We start from the raw sequence: 19,251 nt of genomic DNA, 5'->3' as shown, positions 1-19,251 counted from the left end.
TGACAGTGACACACAGGTTGTATTTTGACAGCGTTATTGTTCGTCTTTTAGCTATATTATATCCCTAATGACAGTGACACACAGTTTGTATTTTGACAGCGTTATTGTTCGTCTTTTAGCTATATTATATCCCTAATGACAGTGACACACAGGTTGTATTTTGACAGCGTTATTGTTCGTCTTTTAGCTATATTATATCCCTAATGACAGTGACACACAGGTTGTATTTTGACAGCGTTATTGTTCATCTTTTAGCTATTTAGATCCCTATTGACAGTGACACATATGGCTGTATTTTGACAGCGTTATTGTTCGTCTTTCAGATATATTAGATCCCTAATGACAATGACACATATGGCTGTATTTTGACAGCGTTATTGTTCGTCTTTTAGCTATATTATATCCCTAATGACAGTGACACAGGTTGTATTTTGACAGAGTTATTGTTCGTCTTTTAGCTATATTATATCCCTAATGACAGTGACACACAGATTGTATTTTGACAGCGTTATTGTTCGTCTTTTAGCTATATTATATCCCTAATGACAGTGACACACAGGTTGTATTTTGACAGAGTTATTGTTCGTCTTTTAGCTATATTATATCCCTAATGACAGTGACACACAGGTTGTATTTTGACAGCGTTATTGTTCGTCTTTTAGCTATATTATATCCCTAATGACAGTGACACACAGTTTGTATTTTGACAGAGTTATTGTTCGTCTTTTAGCTATATTATATCCCTAATGACAGTGACACACAGTTTGTATTTTGACAGCGTTATTGTTCATCTTTTAGCTATATTATATCCCTAATGACAGTGACACACAGGTTGTATTTTGACAGCGTTATTGTTCGTCTTTTAGCTATATTATATCCCTAATGACAGTGACACACAGGTTTGTATTTTGACAGCGTTATTGTTCGTCTTTTAGCTATATTATATCCCTAATGACAGTGACACACAGGTTGTATTTTGACAGCGTTATTGTTCGTCTTTTAGCTATATTATGACAGCGTTATTGTTCGTCTTTTAGCTATATTATATCCCTAATGACAGTGACACACAGGTTGTATTTTGACAGCGTTATTGTTCATCTTTTAGCTATTTAGATCCCTATTGACAGTGACACATATGGCTGTATTTTGACAGCGTTATTGTTCGTCTTTCAGATATATTAGATCCCTAATGACAATGACACATATGGCTGTATTTTGACAGCGTTATTGTTCGTCTTTTAGCTATATTATATCCCTAATGACAGTGACACAGGTTGTATTTTGACAGAGTTATTGTTCGTCTTTTAGCTATATTATATCCCTAATGACAGTGACACACAGATTGTATTTTGACAGCGTTATTGTTCGTCTTTTATCTATATTATATCCCTAATGACAGTGACACACAGATTGTATTTTGACAGCGTTATTGTTCATCTTTTAGCTATTTAGATCCCTATTGACAGTGACACATATGGCTGTATTTTGACAGCGTTATTGTTCGTCTTTTAGATATATTACATCCCTAATGACAGTGACACACATGGCTGTATTTTGACAGTGTTTTTGTTCGTCTTTCAGGTGAGATAGCACTGCTGCTAGACCGTCCTCGAGCTGCAACCGTCGTGGCTCGCGGGCCACTCAAATGTGTCAAACTAGACCGCTCTCGATTCGAGCGAGTTCTGGGTCCCTGCTCAGAAATCCTCAAGAGAAACATCTCACAGTACAATAGCTTTGTATCCCTGTCTGTGTGAATGGAAAACAAATAAAACAAACACACAGAGAACTGCCACACGAGAACGTCACGTGGCAACCACTAACAACACGAGGGAGATGCCACCGCTGACACAACAAAATGGTTTCCTGCATAGTCAAAATTTCTTCTCTTGTGTAGGTTTTTTTTTTTTTTTTTTTAATGTGTAAAGACTGTCATACTAACCTAAACAAGGCATAACGGATGAAGTAGAAGACGAATATATATGTTTGGCCTGTGCTCAATTCTAGGAACGCGTTGGATTAATAAAAAGTTGATGGGGGCTAGGAATAGTATCAGTGACAACATACTTGGAAATAAAACTGACAAAAACTGGTTCATGATTTTTCTATTTACAGGAGTAAATTTTATTCCACACACCTTCAGTCTGGTTCGTTTCTTGGAGAAGAAACGAGAAAGGTATTACTCCCAACAAACTGGACTAGTATATAGGTACTACAAAAAATTAGCAATGCATATAAAATGAACAATGCTGAACCTTTTGCTTTCAAATTTGGTACCAAGTTTGTGCTGTGGTAATTTACATTGTAATACGATGTCTAGTGTGTTTCAAGAACGTAAATGAGAGGAAAACATCAAAGTTGAACTGATTTTATAAACACAGTTCTAGCAAACGGTGCCTATCATTAAATAGTTTAGTCAGTTTAGTCATTTCTTTTAACTTGCTACCGACTTCCACACTTAGAAATGAAAAAAAATTCCCATTTTGTAAAATGTTTTTTTTAGTCAGACCGCAGTATTTTTGTCTTGAGATAAATGCAGGCCAAATCTTTTGTGGGTGATATTTCGTTCGAACCCGAGTTTCAGCATGTTGATATTGTAAGTGGGCATTGTTGTGTGATATGTTATATAGGAGTGATTACTATTAACAGAACTTGTTGCCTCCATCTTTAAAAAACCCAATACCATGTTAGCAATACCTGTTAGATGTACAAAACCCAATAAATGCTGTATGTAGCAATACTTCACTGAATTTTTCTTTTTATTTGCTTAGTTGCGGTCCTTTCTTGCCAGTGGAGTTGTTATATACATATATATATATATTTATATATGATAAAATCTTTAAGAAAATGTTTAGTGCACAAACATCATCAGTGGAATGATGAGCTATTTGCTATATTTTCAGTCTGTTTCATTTCATTTTGGATTAATTTTTGGAGGTTTTTAAAAGCAGAAATACATCTGATTTAGAACGGTATTATTTAACTCTCATTGTTTCTATAACCAGTTTACAAGTGTTGGATTACAAAGTAATTTATTATTAGATTTTGTTAAGTTAAAGTGACGGACCCTAGTTTTTAAACACTACTGCATAGTTTTCACTATTGGAGCAGTTTTTGATAATTGAAACCAGAGATTATTTAGATTTTCAAAGTATTGCTAGTCATCCTGGTGTTTCTAATATCACGAAATGTATTTTTCATATTTTTAAAAACACACATACCTCTGAGAAATAACAGTCATGGAGATTAGTTCGTCTACTTTTTAAGGGTATTTTCCTGTTTGATTGTCACAGACTCGTGGTTCACTCTATTGTCACTTTATCCAGCTGAGTGACAGGTTTGTAGATTAATCAAGCTTAGTGTTCATTGTCAAGAGTTAAACCTAGGGTCTGTGATTTTAAAAACACTTTTACATGTGTTGTATATTTTAGTTAGAAATCCATGAATGATTAGATATGAAATGGAATGGACTACTTGTAAAACCTTCTGTTAAAGGATGATATAAAGTCGCAGTATCAAAAATTATTTAAAAGCAAAATGGTTACGGAAAATGACTGTTGTTTTTCTTTGGGTTCAAATATGACAATGATTATGCTAGGTTCACACTGTCAACTGCCGCAACAAAGTTGGTCAACTCAACAGTTACATTATAATTTCCCCAACTCCCAACTTACGACGGGTGTGCTCAGATTAACAACTAATGGGTTAGACGACAAGAATCAAGTGGTAAGACTAGTAACTGGACAGTCGTAAAAGTTGTGACGGCAGAAAGTTGGCCAACTTTTTGCTGGCAGTTGATAGTCTTTACCTAGCATAAAGTTTTAATTTACAAAAAAACAAATATGTATGCTTGTATAATTATGCTCAAGAAATTTAAGCTAAAAACTACTGTGCATGATAAACCGATTCCCTGATCTCAGATTTAATGTTGATTACTTTGAGGTCATCGTAAAATTTTGGGGGTGATAGTTGTTGATTAATGTCACCAGACAACTTGTACTGTGTGTTCTGTCAGTATTGTTTTGTTTGTACTTCCATTTTGTACAGTTTGTATTTCATAATCTTCACAACATAAATTGTCTTTATATACTCGAGGTTGAAATAAATAACTGAAAATTAATTTTAAATAAAACATGTAATCATGTTCACAATGCATTTGTACATGCTAATCTTGTTAGGAACTTTGTCAATGACAACTAAGACAAAATGCGCTTAGTATTTCTTTTTCTGTTGGGAGTATGATATGTCTGTTCAGATTGTATACAGGGGTGGGGAAAAGCCTTTTTTCCCCAGTCTGGGACTGATTCTCAATCTCTGAGATCGAAATTATTATTTTTTAAATGTGTTTGCCGGTCCCACTTTTGTCATTCTTGTCGGTCCGAAGCACCTGTCCATTTCTAGTTAAAAAATAATTGTCTACCATCTCAAAAGACAAATCACTGTAGAGCTAAAACTGTGTTTCAGATATTTTCCTCAGCTGAATGGATGTTCAAGATGTAATGCATCTGAATACAGAGCCCTGTTTTACGAAGCTACCTTAGCGCTAAAATCACCTTACGTTACCAAGTGCTATTATCGAACTTAGTGAAAGTAAGGTGATTTTTAGCAACAAGATTACTTCGTAAAAAAAAAAAAAAATTAGACCACATCCCTCATTTCTAAAAGTTTGGTTTATATTATTTCCTAACAGCTTTTTGTAGATGAAACTTAGTAGAATACATTTGTGACAGCCAGGGTCATTGACTTTAGTTAATAATTTTCCCGACAGTTTTTCACTTTTTATTATGTATTATTTAACCAGTATGCATCCCACTTGGCAGTTTTCATGGATATTTTCCCAATCTAGATGCATGTAATGTGGGTCACATGCCCATTAACCATAATCCTTGATGTTTTGTCATTGTTTTGATGATTTGTGTATTTGGTAGTCATCTCCCTTTTTTGTACATTTTACCCCTTGATGCATGTAACTCCTCAGACAGTTTTTGATGAATATTTTACAGACCTGCCACATGCGATGCTTGTAAACCAGATTTCTTTAACAATACCAGATGTAATGTACTGTGCTTGACCTCTTAGATAACCAGAGAAATATTTTTATTTAGTTGTTCCTAGAGAAATATCTTTAGTTAGCGACATTCGTCACAAAAACCAGGGCCATAGTTAGGATTTTTTGTTGGGGGGGGGGGCGGGCAACCGAGTAGTTAATAGTCTAAGACTCCTTAAACGGTTAAGAAGAGAATTTTATATAATTTTTTTCTGGGGTGGCAACTACTACCGCACCCCCCTCCCCGCTAGCTACGGCCCTGAAAACAGTTGGTAAAAATAAACTTTAATGCATAATTTGAAATAATTCTTATTTAATTACTTTTCAACAATTACACTAGTTTTTGTCATTAATCACTAAGCCAACGTTTTAGGATTGGAAAATATATCTGTAGTTTTCAGTTGAGTTGATTTTTTTAAAAGGGACAAGTGACCAGTGTATGTGAAAACAAAAACAAAGAACAACTCTTATATACACAGACAGGAGTACAGTAGATCTGCCCCACATACGCACATCATTTTTAACACTTCAGTATGAGGGAAGTACTTGTACATATTATACCATCATGATATTTCAGTAGATAGTTACAGGTACATAATGTCTACTTTAATGACCGTATGTTTCATTTATTTTTATCTGTATATATATATATATAAATTATATATTACTTTGAAGTCTTTGTAGATACAATATCTGTGCACTGTCAGTAGCTAGTCACTTTACATTTCTTTTCACATGTAAAACAGTGTTTGATTTTGTGTTATTGTTTTTTGAGGGGTTTTTAAAAAAATGTTTGACAGTGATAGTCATTTTTGACTTGGGGTCTGTGCTGGTAAAAGTTTGAAGTCAATGCTTTGATAAAGTCTCGGCTCTGCAAATAACCTGTAGTAAATGTCTGGAGACTGCTGAAGTCTTGAGTTAAGACTTTTACAAGTTTTATAAGCACAAACCCAGTTATATGTAAAGAAATGAAGAGTTCATTTCTGAAACGTGACATACGCCAATTTCCAAATTAGCTAGGGGTCTAACTTCTATATAAGCAGGTACACAGCTGCGTATCACCTGAGATTACAAATATATTTTTTTAAATTAAAATATTTGATGTAAATGCATGTATGTATGTATGTACAACTCAACAATACAACTACAGTTTCCTTCAACACATTGAACAGGATCTCAGAACTGTGCTTCGTTTGATACATGCTACATCATGTTGTAGCAAAATCATGTTTTTCTCAAAACGATGTAGCAAAATCATGTTTTTCTTAAAACGATGTCAGTGGATGATATATCATGTTTTGAAAATGAATTCTTCATATACCGGGTAGTACATCAGATGTGTGCAACACCTGTAAATAATGACCATAAAAGGGAAGTTGATGTGGTGTTTTGGTAAATACTATCCATGTATGTATGAAAATCCTGACAGAAATGAAGATATTTTAATGGTTTTAATGACAATTAATTGTTTTGATCCTTTCTCATAAAGATTCAGTTGGTTGAACACACTCAAGTAACTTCCTGTCCAAGAAGCAACTCATTTCATACAATCTGTTACAAAATAACTGTTATTATAGAAATAAAATTACCCTTTAGTTCCTCTGATGGATACTGTATTTTAAATATTTAGCACATTTATAGCACTGGATTCATTTTGTGGTTTTTCTATATAGCAAAAAAAAATACCATAAGGGCAATTTACAGTCTGAATACAGGAATCTCAGAAAAAATAAAAAAAAATGGGTGGGGATTAAATTTTTGTAGTTTTTTTTAGGTAAGTCATATTGAAAAACACTTTCAGTTTGTACATGTATAATATTTATTGTGGAGTTGTATCTTATTGAATGACATTTTGTAAAATTACCAGGGTTTAGGGTTGTTTTTATTTTTATTTTATTTTATTTATATTTTTTGGTCATCCTTTAACCACTGCTCAAAAAAGGTTATTCACTTAAGACCAAAGTTTATTTTCACTTTTTACGTTTTGGTTTATATTGTTAATCTCCTGTATATTTTGTTAACACATTTAACATCATTTAGATTTTAAAGTAGTGCGAAAAATATATATATCTGGTCAACTTTGTACCGTTTTATTTTAATACAGGGCTAGATAATGATTTCACAGATAATTGTACCTGTACTTTAGTTCAGATGGCTTTAGAATTTATAAAGGACCTGTTACGGTGGTGCATGTACATCTAACTTGAGATGTCTCACCAGATCTTGGGCATTCTGGTTACTAACCTAGACATTGTTTAGACAAAATACAAGTTAAAACATTCAACTTATATCAGTATATCTCATTCGGTTTCATCTTATTGTTACACCTACGTACCACAACTGGTCAACTACCAATACATATTTAACATTTTTATTAACAGTGTATCTTAGGTTGTGTATATTTTGACTTCTGACCTTCTAATATGTATATGTGTCTGAAGAAATATTTATTTAATAAAATATTTTATAGACCTATGATCCTCAACATAAAATATCGACTCAAGCTCTGCAGGATTTTTCCCCCCGATGTTTTTTTTTTCTTCTTCTTCTTTCAAATATTCTTAGTATTTTTACTATTATTTATTTGTTTTTAAATTTCCATGACAAATCAGGGCAAAGACTGCAGTAAAATTGCAGTCTAGTACTGTAGTTACAATTTCACTTCAGTTGTAAAAAGATCTGGGGCCTAATTAACTAAACTCTCGCAGTGCAATGCTAAATGACTTGCAAAGAGGATGCTTTGTTGTCTAGCAGACTAAGAGACCTTTGTGAATTAGGCCCCTGTTCGCTAATTCATGTCACATTCCCTTAAAACCAATCACTTTAAATATCTAGTAGCTGTGCTTTAAAACTCACCATCCCTGAGCTGCGATTTAAACGTATTATTGGCATGCACCTGAAACGTGTTAGTAATAGTACTAGTAATGCTTTTTTGTTCAATTCTTTTTTGAAACATGCACTGTCCTGTAGGGCATCAGAATTGGGGATTTTATAGGTGACAAATACATGTAGTTTTCTTCATTTGTGTAGATTTTTCTCAACACCATATGGAGTATATGTATGGCAATGGGCAGAGGCACATCCTCTAGTTGCAGCATGCAGTACTAACAGTGCATGTACTACTAACATAGCTAGTTTTGTTTGATAAAGAAACCCCATTTAATTATGCTTGTAATGTATGTGGAATTACATGTGCTGTTACTTAGACAAAAAAAAAAACCTCAAAGGATTTAACCAGTGTGAGAGAAATCAGAATTAAAATGTATTTATTCCCTGTTGCTCCTGTGTTGTTTTCTTTTCATTCTTCAACAAAGCAAGATGGTGAAAGGATCTCAGAAGAGTTTATTTAAAGTAACTGCCTTAGACGTCGTCCTTGTCAATTGTCTAGGGTGGCGGAATTTAGCCCAGTGGTAAAGCACTTGCCTGATGCATGGTTGGTCTGGGATCGATCCCAGTCGGGGGGGGCCCATTGGGCTAATTCTCATTCCAGCCAGTGCACCACGACTGGTATATCAAAGGCCATGGTATGTGCTATTCTGTCTGTGGGATGGTGCATATAAAAAATCCCTTGCTACTAATGGAATAATGTAGCGGGTTTCCTCTCTAAGACTCTTAATATTTCCAAATGTTTGACATCCAATAGCCGATGATTAATAAATCGATGTGCTTTAGTGGAGTTGTTAAACAAAACAGACTTGTCAACTGTCTTATGATCCTGATATTTTATGAGTTCAAACACACAAAATACATTGTGTATTTAAACAAGCACTCTAAGAGTACTGCTAAAGCAATACTTGTTCCCTACTGGGCCCAACAAATTTCCATACCTCCTACATTCAAGGGCCACAACTGGAAAACGAGAAAATCGCCATGAAAGTCACACTTACCTGTAACAGTATGATAAAGCTATATACAAAATTTCAGCTCAATATCTTGAGGGATTGTGGAGAAAGAAGTCCGGAAAGCAACATGTTGGACAGACGGACGGTTGGAGATGAAACCTAGTCCCCTCGTGTTTAGACCAGTAGGGGACTAAACAATTCATTGGTCCACACAAAGGTTATGGGTATAGTTCTTTCCTGCAAGCACAGACAGAAGAAGTACTTGTCAAGGACTGAGGGATGGAAAGTAGGTCTGAGGAGTGACTGACCATAGGAAAGAAGAAGAAGGAATGCTTTATCAGGGCGACCAACCTAATGGAAATATTTTTTTCCGGAATTTTCTGATATTTTCATTTTTATGCATGCGAACGCCCTTTTCAAAACAATAATTTAAAGTGCGCGAAAACGTCACTTTCATAAAAGTAATTTTAAACAGTGCGAAAAATATTTGCAAAATGATAATGCAAATGAGTATATCATTAATATGTGAATTGGAACTTCCTCATAAAAAGACAGTCCCCCCCCCCCCCCCCCCCACCTACAAAATCATTAAATTCACACTAAAAAACCCCACTTTATTAGCAAATATTCTATTACAGTTTAAGACTCCCATCTACAGATTAGCAATAAAGTGACAAACAAACTTGGGACCAATGTTATTTTTATGTAGGTACATTGCCACATATCCACTATTTCACCATATGCATGTAATGGGGTCAAACTGGTTTGGGGACGAAACATCTGCTACCCACATTAAGACTGGCTGCCATTTTGCATTACGCTCACATTACTATTACAGTAACACTTTTGGAGAGCCAGTGTCCAGAAAAGAAAATTGTGTTATTATTTAACTTACTTGAATAAAATAATATCGGTAGGTGTATTAATGTCATGTATGCGTCATATAATAGAATAGTGTTAGCCAAATATTATTTAGTCAAATGTATGTGAAAACCAATGGAAAGAAGACAATTGTCGGTTCGTTTTTGTTTGTTTTTATATGATCGTAGCATTCTTCTGTTGTATATTCATGCTTTCATCCACGGTGGCAAAACTGCATATATCGTCATAGAACCAATGCGTGTCCCACAGGAACATACGTCTATGTATTTAAAATATCTTTAAAATGAATACGTAAACTATTCTAGTATAAAAATAAGAAAGAAAATAGAAAATTTTCATATATGGCTTCAGTTTACTCGACATTTTCATTGGTCGGCTGTTGACAATAGACACGCCCGCGGCCTTGAGAATGGCACAAAACTAGACAAAACGGAGCTCAGGTTGAAATGAGTGATAAAGATAGGCCTATTTAGTTCTAAGAATGTAGAATGTAATAACAATTAGTTGCTTAAAAAAACAATTCGAGTGAATTTGTTTTTAAATCCGGATATTTGGCATTAATTCCGGAATTCCGAGTACGTGATGAAAATTCCGGATTTTTCGGAAAGTTGGTCGGCCTGCTTTATTTAACGACACAACATTTTATTTACGGTTATATGGCGTCAGATGTATGGCTAGGGACCACACACATATTGAGAAAGGAAACCTGCTGTCACCACTTCATGGGCTACTCTTTACGATTAGCAGTAAGGGATCTTTTATATGCACCATCCCACAGACAGGATACCACATACCATGGACTTTAATATACCAGTCGTGGTGCACTGGCTTGAACTGGACCATAGGATAATTTCCTTTAGTAGTCCTGTATGGAAAAGTGCATATAAAAGATCCTTTGTTGCAGACCTTGCCTTGAAAAACAAATTGAGGGGAATAACTAATTGCTCCCCCATCTTAGATTATGGAGTGCTATTTAAGATATTACCTTACAGATAACGTATAAATTCACATGCTAAGGACAGCTAAAAAATAACTTCTTGAACCATTCTTGGGAATCCAGCCAGTGCACCATGACTGGTACATCAAAGGCTGTGGTATGTGCTATCCTGTTTATGGGATGGTGCATATAAAAGATCCCTTGCTGCTAATCGAAAAGAGTAGCCCATGAAGTTTCGACAGCAGGTTTCCTCCTTCAATATTTGTGTGATCCTTAACCATATGTCTGATGCCATATAACCGTAAATAAAATGTGTTGAGTGCGTCGTTAAATAAACCATTTCCTTCCTAATTCTCGGGCAGTGATGATGAACAAAAGATTGCTCTCCTTAAAGGCAAGGTTGTTTTTGCTTTTAGGTAAAAACAGCCTACATGGCAGCAACAAGATTCCTTTTTCACTCTACCCAAAGTGTCGAAATAACCCAAATAGCTGTATTACAAGCCAAGGTGAATTTGGTGGACATTTACAAGCTTAGACCAGTAAATTCTTTTCTACAAAACCAAACTGGTTGTCGATAAAATATTAAATGGAAGAATATAACTACATTTTAAATGTACTGTAGTCTCACAATGTTGTTTCAAATGCTTCGCTCACAAGATTTTAAACTATAGACCAAAATAAAAATAATTCTCCATCACTTGAAAATTAGCACCATCTCATGGAAATATGTTTATAATTACTGTTTACAGGCATGGAACAGGTGGTAAAATAATTTAAATATTGACTTGCAAAGAGGGTAGGAAGTTAACTTTTATATTTTTATAAATTATTCCCATTAATGAAACTCTAGGACTTAACAAAAGTGGGATGCATGTTCACAAACCCGAGTTTGGGTTGGAAAACCAATTTTCTGGTATGAACCATATTCTTTGGTATCCTACAACATCAGTGTGTAGTAAAGTAGACTTATTTTTGCATTTTAATTCACAGGAATCAAATTCTTCACATTTAAACTCAAAGACTAACCTATGATGCACAACTATTCTTTAAAAAAATGTTTATTAAAAAAAAGAAAAAAAAAGAAAGAAAAAAAACCTGCAAGAAATAAATGAAAAATATCGATTTACTTGTTAGTTCATGATCACAGTACCCAATAATTGTCTATTCTGCTATCACAAAACTAATAATTTATCTCCAATATTGACAAATTATTCTGGTAAAAGAGAATGCATTTAATGCATTTTATTTCATTTCATTTCAACTTATTTTCGGGCATATATCCAATTAAGGTTCAAGCATGCTATCCTGGACACATACCTCAGCTATCTGGGCTGTCTGTCCAGGACAGTGGGTTAGTTGTTAATTGTTAGTGAGAGAAAAGAGGGTGTAGTGGCTTTACACCTACCCAATGAGTCGTTAAAATTTGCTCTGGGTGGGAGCCGGTACCGAGCTGCGAACTCTGTATCTACCAGCCTTATGTCCGATGGCTTAACCACGACGCCACCAAGGCAACCCAAGTCTTGCTAACTTAAAATGTGTTACTTCCCTTGGACCATAAATATAACCTGGATGTTGACCACCACAGTTATTATATTATTTATTAAAGATCAACGAGTAAAATAGCCTTATTAGTAGTTTTGGGGTAGAGACTGCTTGTGGTTTGGGGTGGGGGGTTTTGGAGGGTGGGGTTGGTTTTAGTTTTTAAAATAAAATTAATCTGAATTGTAAAGTTACGGTAGTACTCAATCGTTTACCATTGCTAATGACTTCACTTTCTAATGACATCATTTCACTTTCTAATGACATCATTAGTTTTCTGGGTGTTATTTTCATTTGATCCTGAAAAAAGAATGTAATTAACCAATCACAATAGAGAACACACTCACCATCAGTTTACAATTGCTATAAAATATTTGTTTGATTTTTACAGTATGCATCATGACTAAAATAAAATAACATTCCGCAATCTGTTATTACTTTTATTAAAAGAATTTCCAGTCATAAAAATACAGAAAAAAACCAACAAACGAATGATTGATCATTTTTGGTATAGGTCATGAGTGTAAACATGTTCTAATTATTTAATGATATAATGCGTCATAAATCGGATGTCAAGGGTAAAAATGATAAGATGATGATAGCTATGAAAAATGCTATAAGAATGTTCATGAGGTAATATCCAACTCCTCGTTCTGATTTCTGCTTCACATGACCTGTCCGTTGATAGTACCGCACAACATCACTCATGTCGTTCTGAATCGTTGGTTCGTACCCCAACTCCTTGCGCGCTTTCTCAATACTAAACGTGTGCGTCACTCCGGTCTTGTGTACCTGGTGAGATAAAACATGTACTGTATGATGACCTCTCTAAAGTTCTATGTGACTAATATCTCACTTATTTGGATTTTTTTAAATTTTAAGATCGCTAATATTTTATGATTTACAGTAATTACAGACAAATGGCTCAAAATTCACATTGTGCAGTTTTTACTTTAGTTTTGTTTTTGGTCAAATTGTATTCTTGAAGAAAAGCTAGAAACTGAGAAGTAGTTCTAGACCACATGTATTTATATATAACTTGTATAGATGTATAATACTTTCAAGGAACTGTACTAAGTTTTTAGCCATTGTAAGATGTTTATGACTAACAGTCTTTTTTGCGGCTAAAATTCCATATTAAATATATTTTCTTGTTTTAGAATACCAGTGTCTGTATATCCAATGTGTTTGCGGTCATGTGCTAATGTTTGTAGCAGTCATTGTTATTGTTTTTATTGGAATATATTTTTTTCATACATACAAAATTATTGAAAGGAAAAGATCTGGTTTGGGTTACTACAAACATTAGGATGACAACAGACACCTCATTTAAACAAATACTGATATTACATGCAAGACAATATCTTTAATATATGCAATGTTAGTCATCAAAAAGGATCTGTTAGTTGTGAACTTCTAACAATGGCAGCAAACTCAGAACTGTCTCTTTAATATGGAAAGCGAAAGTTGCCCGTGAACTTTATTATCAGAAAGAATACTATGTATTTTGAGAGGCAATCGATTCTTGCTGTCAATTTTGAGCCTTATCAAATACATATATAATCATGTCTGCATGAAACAGACCTTGGTCAAACTATGCAGATTGAAAAAGATGCTTTTTCAAAAAGACCAGGGATTTATCCAGTATTTTTCATTAGTGTCCCATGTCTGATGGGAATGAGAAAATTAGTGTGAGTAAATCATACTTAGGATATTGTTTTCAGACCACTGAATGATGCAGTACACCCCTGTTAAATTAATTTATTAGAGCAGGCATAATTAAAGATATATATTGGGAATTTTCAGTGCCACTTTATTTTGGTATGTGCTATCCTGTCTAGGATAGTGCATATAAAAGATCCCTTGCTACCAATGAAACAATGTGGCAGGTTTCCACTCTTAAGACTATATGTTAGAATTACTGAATGTCTGACACCCGATAGCTGATGATTTATATATCAATATGCTCTAGTGGTGTTGTTAAACAAAACAAACGTTCTTTTGGGAAGGGCCTTTGTTCGGACCCATAGAATGCCTGGATAATTCCCTGAAGACTGATAATAATTTATTGACTGAAAGGTATAAAGCATGCACAACTTGTGGGCTAAAAATTAAAAACTCACCTCGGTCCGAGTGAGAATAACATCAAAATTGTACAGCCTACCCAAAACCAAGTGGATCAGTTCTAACATAAAAGCTGAAACAGAAATAAAAGAAAATTACCACAAAACTTTCACACAGTTGAATATCGGTCTCACCTATCATTAATTGGTATAGTGTTAAAAACAAAAATGCAACCAAAATTAAGACAAGCAGACCAGACCCAATTTTGTTTCAAAATTTACTAAATGTTTCACATCCAATAGCCAGTGATTAATAAATCAATGTGCTCTATAGTGGTATCATTAATCAAAACCAATTTTAATTCTAGACCAAGTGTTGAAGTAACACACAGGTATTCCCCAAAAAGAACCCCAGAGCTGCTATGGTTATATTACATAATATTGAGTAAATAATTACCAGTGATGCAGGGCTCGAAACGGCCTGTGACCAGGTCGCCAAATGTGACCAATATCCCGTTTGGGAGATTTAAATATTAAAAAATAATGGTATTAGTCGCCCAAATAATATCTTCTTTAGAGCTATAACATATGAGCCACTATTAATATTTGTATTCCACATTAAAATCTTGCTCGTGGTTCTCTTACCATAATTTGCCAACATCCATTATTATTTTTTGGGCCACCATATTTTTAAGGCAAGTTTTGAGCCCTGGTGATGCATGCAATCTCAGTATGATTTGTAAAACCAAAAACATATGTAGGCTATCTTGCACCATATTTAAAGAAAAATGTCAAAAAAATCTACTGGCCCTTATTTAAATTTGTTGAGTATATTACAATATTATTGATTACCCAAATAGAATACCAGCTTCAGTGGAAGACACACTTTAGGAAATGTGTAACCAAGACCTTCGATCTGAAAAACAAAACAAGAAAGAAAAGTCATTTTGTGGATTAGAAAACTGAACAAAGTTTTCAAAATATGTTTTAGAAAATTTCTGTTTGGCAACAAAAATATTTTTAAAAATGTTCTTGTGGTATTGTGCCTTTAAAGGACAATTAATATATTCGTAAGAGTTCAAATTTACTAACAATAATGTTAGACACATCCTGTAACCAGCATTATCAAATTTCCATGGAAACCCTTTTGTGAAGACTTAGTACCCAGGTAAACCACACAAATATTATTAGGTTTTTTAAAAATTAAATTGGTATATAACATTAGCTGGGATGTTAATTTAAATGTTCAATACTAGTACATTATCTGACACAACTGTGCCACACAAACCACAAAGTCAAATGATTCACTGCAGTCTTACAATGCACATGTGTGTTTCTGTATTTTCAGTTTAATCTTAAAATTAGAGTTTAAAAACTACAAGAGGTGACTATTTTAATACATATTTCACTATCTTAAAATACATGAACCAAATTTACAAAAACTGTTTTTCTTAAACATAGGTAATAAGCTTTTAAATGTGTGTAGTTACTTGCAACAAACACAGTTTATAAATATGGCTCTATTTGGTTTTTTCATTCTGTCATTTGATAAAACTAATATCATACATCACTCATCGTTATGCATCCATTAGCTGAAGTGTTTTTAGAGATATTGTAGCTTGTACATGGGAGTTTACTTTGGATAGTTTCACATTTTTAAAACACTTACCAAAGGTCGGAAGAACTCGAAATTTTTTATTGGTTTTCCATCTGAAATAAAATAGCTCTGCCCTGCCTGAAAGAACAAATGTAAAGATTCTGATATTATGTCACCAGTTTGATACAGAAGAACATATTTTTTAGTCAATGGTATTTACAATAACTGATAATCAAAACACGAAAAACAGATGGACTAAAAACAATTCCTAATAAAAGAGATCACTTCAGGTTGCCCTTTCACCTCTGCCTAGCCTATTATTTTTGTTCACATGGGAAGCAAAGGTATCGATCACTGACAATGAAGCAGCATTTTTACATGTCAGGGATGATTATGTTTTTCTATTCACATGTAGAAAATGATTGATAGTGTTAGCATATTTGTACAGAGCATTTTGATACATTTAATTGGTACCATGAATTTTTATCATAAGAGCTAATGTCACGAGGAAACAAATGTGATCACAAAAATGTTCCATTTAACAATGATTTAGTAGCTATGTTACTAATAATTAAATTTCCATTAAATGCATTATACTTTAATGCCATCCCATTGGTCCAGCCAGAGAAATGCAATTTTGTTAAATTCTTGATGAACGTAACAATATCATTGTCGGGGAACATCATATCTGATGTCACTTTATCTTGGTACTTATTGAGCATTTATATGATATTAAACAAGCTTCCATTTCATATCATGTTTATGTCCTGAGTTAAATAATTTTCAATTGTCACAAGCTACAAATAAAAATGATTTCACTTGAGACATAAACATGATACAAAATGGTAGCAAGTTTAATATCCTATTTACTGCCCATTGCGATCTTAATTTATGTCATTCAACTCGTTTCCTGTAAAGTTATAGTGTGCCAATCGATGACATCATCGAGTGATGTCGAAATGTTATGTCCCACTTGGCGTTCTAGTGGGACATATCACTTTGATATGTACCAAGATATTTTTAACCATATGGGTAATAATACTGTTTATGAAGCTAAAAAAAAAAATTCTAAATAAAATATGTACTTTTAGTTTTATTATTAGTAAGTATGTTATAATGATTGTCTGATATTTCTTTTACAGCCACATCTATTTTCAACAGCCACATAGGGCTTTTGTTTCAATTTTACTTGATTTGTTTGATTTTAATAATAGTTCCCACTGAATTCTGATCGCCCAATCGAGCACTTCCAATGTAGCTGCATTGCTTGTAAACAAAATGGGCCAAAGTGTTCCGAATACTTTTTACTTTAATAGACTGTTTGGCCCAAAAACTATCCCAGAAAACATGTATTCGTTTGACTGCATATTATACATACTGGAGAACCTGTCAATTGAATTATCATCAAAATTAACTTTTTGGTTGTTTAACAAACATTGCATTTAGGACATTCTGAAAAAAATACGCAGTAACGAATGTGCAAAATTTCAGTCGTCAGAAAGTCCACAACTGATCATAAGGTTTTGAATCACCCGACATTGCTTTCACTCGCCAGGGGCAACTGGGCGACTGTAATACGCAAACCTTGCATCCATCAGGGTACAAACATAAAGAATCATCCACAAACTTATGGAAACTACTTACTGCAATGTGTTTGTGCTGAGGTGTGAGGGCCTTGGCTGCTAGGATGTGAGCCTGGATGAGGTTGTCAATATGCAGAAAGTCCACAACTCCAGATCCATACGTTACACACACCAAACCTCGCTCGAGATACGACTGAAAAATTAACATAATCTTCTAGTTTACCATATCTTGAACCCACATATTGGAGCTCTTCGCCCCAGGCCTATTGGGATTTTTTTATCACTGGTAAATCAAAGGCTATGATACATGCTGTACAACAGCTTGCAATGGAAAGAATTTTGTTTAAGCCAGTTTCTAAATAGGTAGCATACATGTATTTCCTTGAATTTTTTTTTAAAAAGTGGCCTATTTAAACAAAATTTTATTTCCAAATACTAACCCATTTTGCATAAAAATTTACAATTGGTTAATTTGGCTATGGGTGGAGCCCTGCTGTACAGTCTTTGGGAAAGAAAGAAAGAAATGTTTTATTTAACGACACACTTAACACATTTTATTTACGGTTATATGGCGTCAGACATATGGTTAAGGACCACACAGATATATAGAGAGGAAACCCGCTGTCGCCACTACATGGGCTACTCTTTCCGATTAGCAGCAAGGGATCTTTTATTTGCTCTTCCCACAGGCAGGACAGCACAAACCATGGCCTTTGTTGAACCAGTTATGGATCACTGGTCGGTGCAAGTGGTTTACACCTACCCATTGAGCCTTGCGGAGCACTCACTCAGGGTTTGGAGTCAGTATCTGGATTAAAAATCCTATGCCTCGACTGGGATCCGAACCCAGCACCTACCAGCCTGTAGACCGATGGTCTAACCACGATGCCACCGAGGCCGGTAGTCTTTGGGAAGTGTATATAAAACAAAAGACTATGTCAGAATTATAAAATCTTTTACATCCGCTGAAAAGCCAGTGAACTCCTAGCCTTCCCTTTATTTTGTCTTTATGAAATAAAAAGGCAAGAATGCAGGTATTATTGTTCTGATGGTAGCAGCCACACTGGCAATAGTATCAACGTTTGCATTTATCTCCATGTCTCACAAACTATAAATCGTTCATTCAATGACATTTGGTCTATAGTTATATCTGTCAATGTTCATCTCAATGCACTGAATTAAAATTTTAAATAAATGTTTTTCTATTTAATGTTTTTTTGTAAAGTTTATTTTTTGTTTATTTAAAAAAAAAAATTCGACATGCACTGAAATAAACATCTATGGATACAGCTACAAGCAACATAGAATACGATTATATATAAGCAAGACATTTAAATTGGCTGAATTCTTGTTTATATAGTAAGCCCTTTATATCACCAAATTCTTGTTTATATAGTAAGCCCTTTATATCACCAAATTCTTCTTTATATAGTAAGCCCTTTTTATCACCAAATTCTTCTTTATATAGTAAGCCCTTTATATCACCAAATTCTTCTTTATATAGTAAGCCCTTTATATCACCAAATTCTTCTTTATATAGTAAGCCCTTTATATCACCAAATTCTTCTTTATATAGTAAGCCCTTTATATCACCAAATTCTTCTTTATATAGTAAGCCCTTTATATCACCAAATTCTTCTTTATATAGTAAGCCCTTTACATCACCAAATTCTTCTTTATATAGTAAGCCCTTTATATCACCAAATTCTTCTTTATATAGTAAGCCCTTTACATCACCAAATTCTTCTTTATATAGTAAGCCCT

The 19,251-nt window shown here is 34.1% G+C and overlaps 2 protein-coding genes across 4 annotated transcripts in view; one reads left to right on the top strand and one right to left on the bottom strand.

Moving 5' to 3' along the window:
* Positions 1-8,322, top strand: part of LOC121379171 (cAMP-dependent protein kinase regulatory subunit) — a 157,709-nt gene extending 149,387 nt beyond the window's left edge. For both annotated transcript variants that reach the window (XM_041507670.1, XM_041507669.1), the window contains exon 11: positions 1,582-8,322. In XM_041507670.1, coding sequence (XP_041363604.1) covers positions 1,582-1,754 — 173 coding nt within the window. In that variant the 3' untranslated portion in view covers positions 1,755-8,322. The remainder of the gene's footprint in view (positions 1-1,581) is intronic.
* Positions 8,323-12,670: 4,348 nt separating this feature from the next.
* LOC121378390 (short-chain dehydrogenase/reductase family 42E member 1-like) overlaps positions 12,671-19,251 on the bottom strand; it is a 180,046-nt gene continuing 173,465 nt past the window's right edge. For both annotated transcript variants that reach the window (XM_041506540.1, XM_041506541.1), the window contains 5 exons: positions 17,549-17,680; positions 15,977-16,042; positions 15,160-15,223; positions 14,368-14,441; positions 12,671-13,036 (listed from right to left, as the gene is read on the bottom strand). In XM_041506540.1, the coding sequence (XP_041362474.1) occupies positions 12,803-13,036; positions 14,368-14,441; positions 15,160-15,223; positions 15,977-16,042; positions 17,549-17,680 (570 nt within the window). In that variant the 3' untranslated portion in view covers positions 12,671-12,802. The remainder of the gene's footprint in view (positions 13,037-14,367; positions 14,442-15,159; positions 15,224-15,976; positions 16,043-17,548; positions 17,681-19,251) is intronic.

This window comes from Gigantopelta aegis, chromosome 8 (assembly GCF_016097555.1).
Source record: "Gigantopelta aegis isolate Gae_Host chromosome 8, Gae_host_genome, whole genome shotgun sequence".
NCBI classification, from domain to species: Eukaryota; Metazoa; Mollusca; class Gastropoda; order Neomphalida; family Peltospiridae; genus Gigantopelta; species Gigantopelta aegis.
Note: the sequence above shows the minus strand (reverse complement) of the source record. Positions and strands in the feature narration are given on the sequence as shown.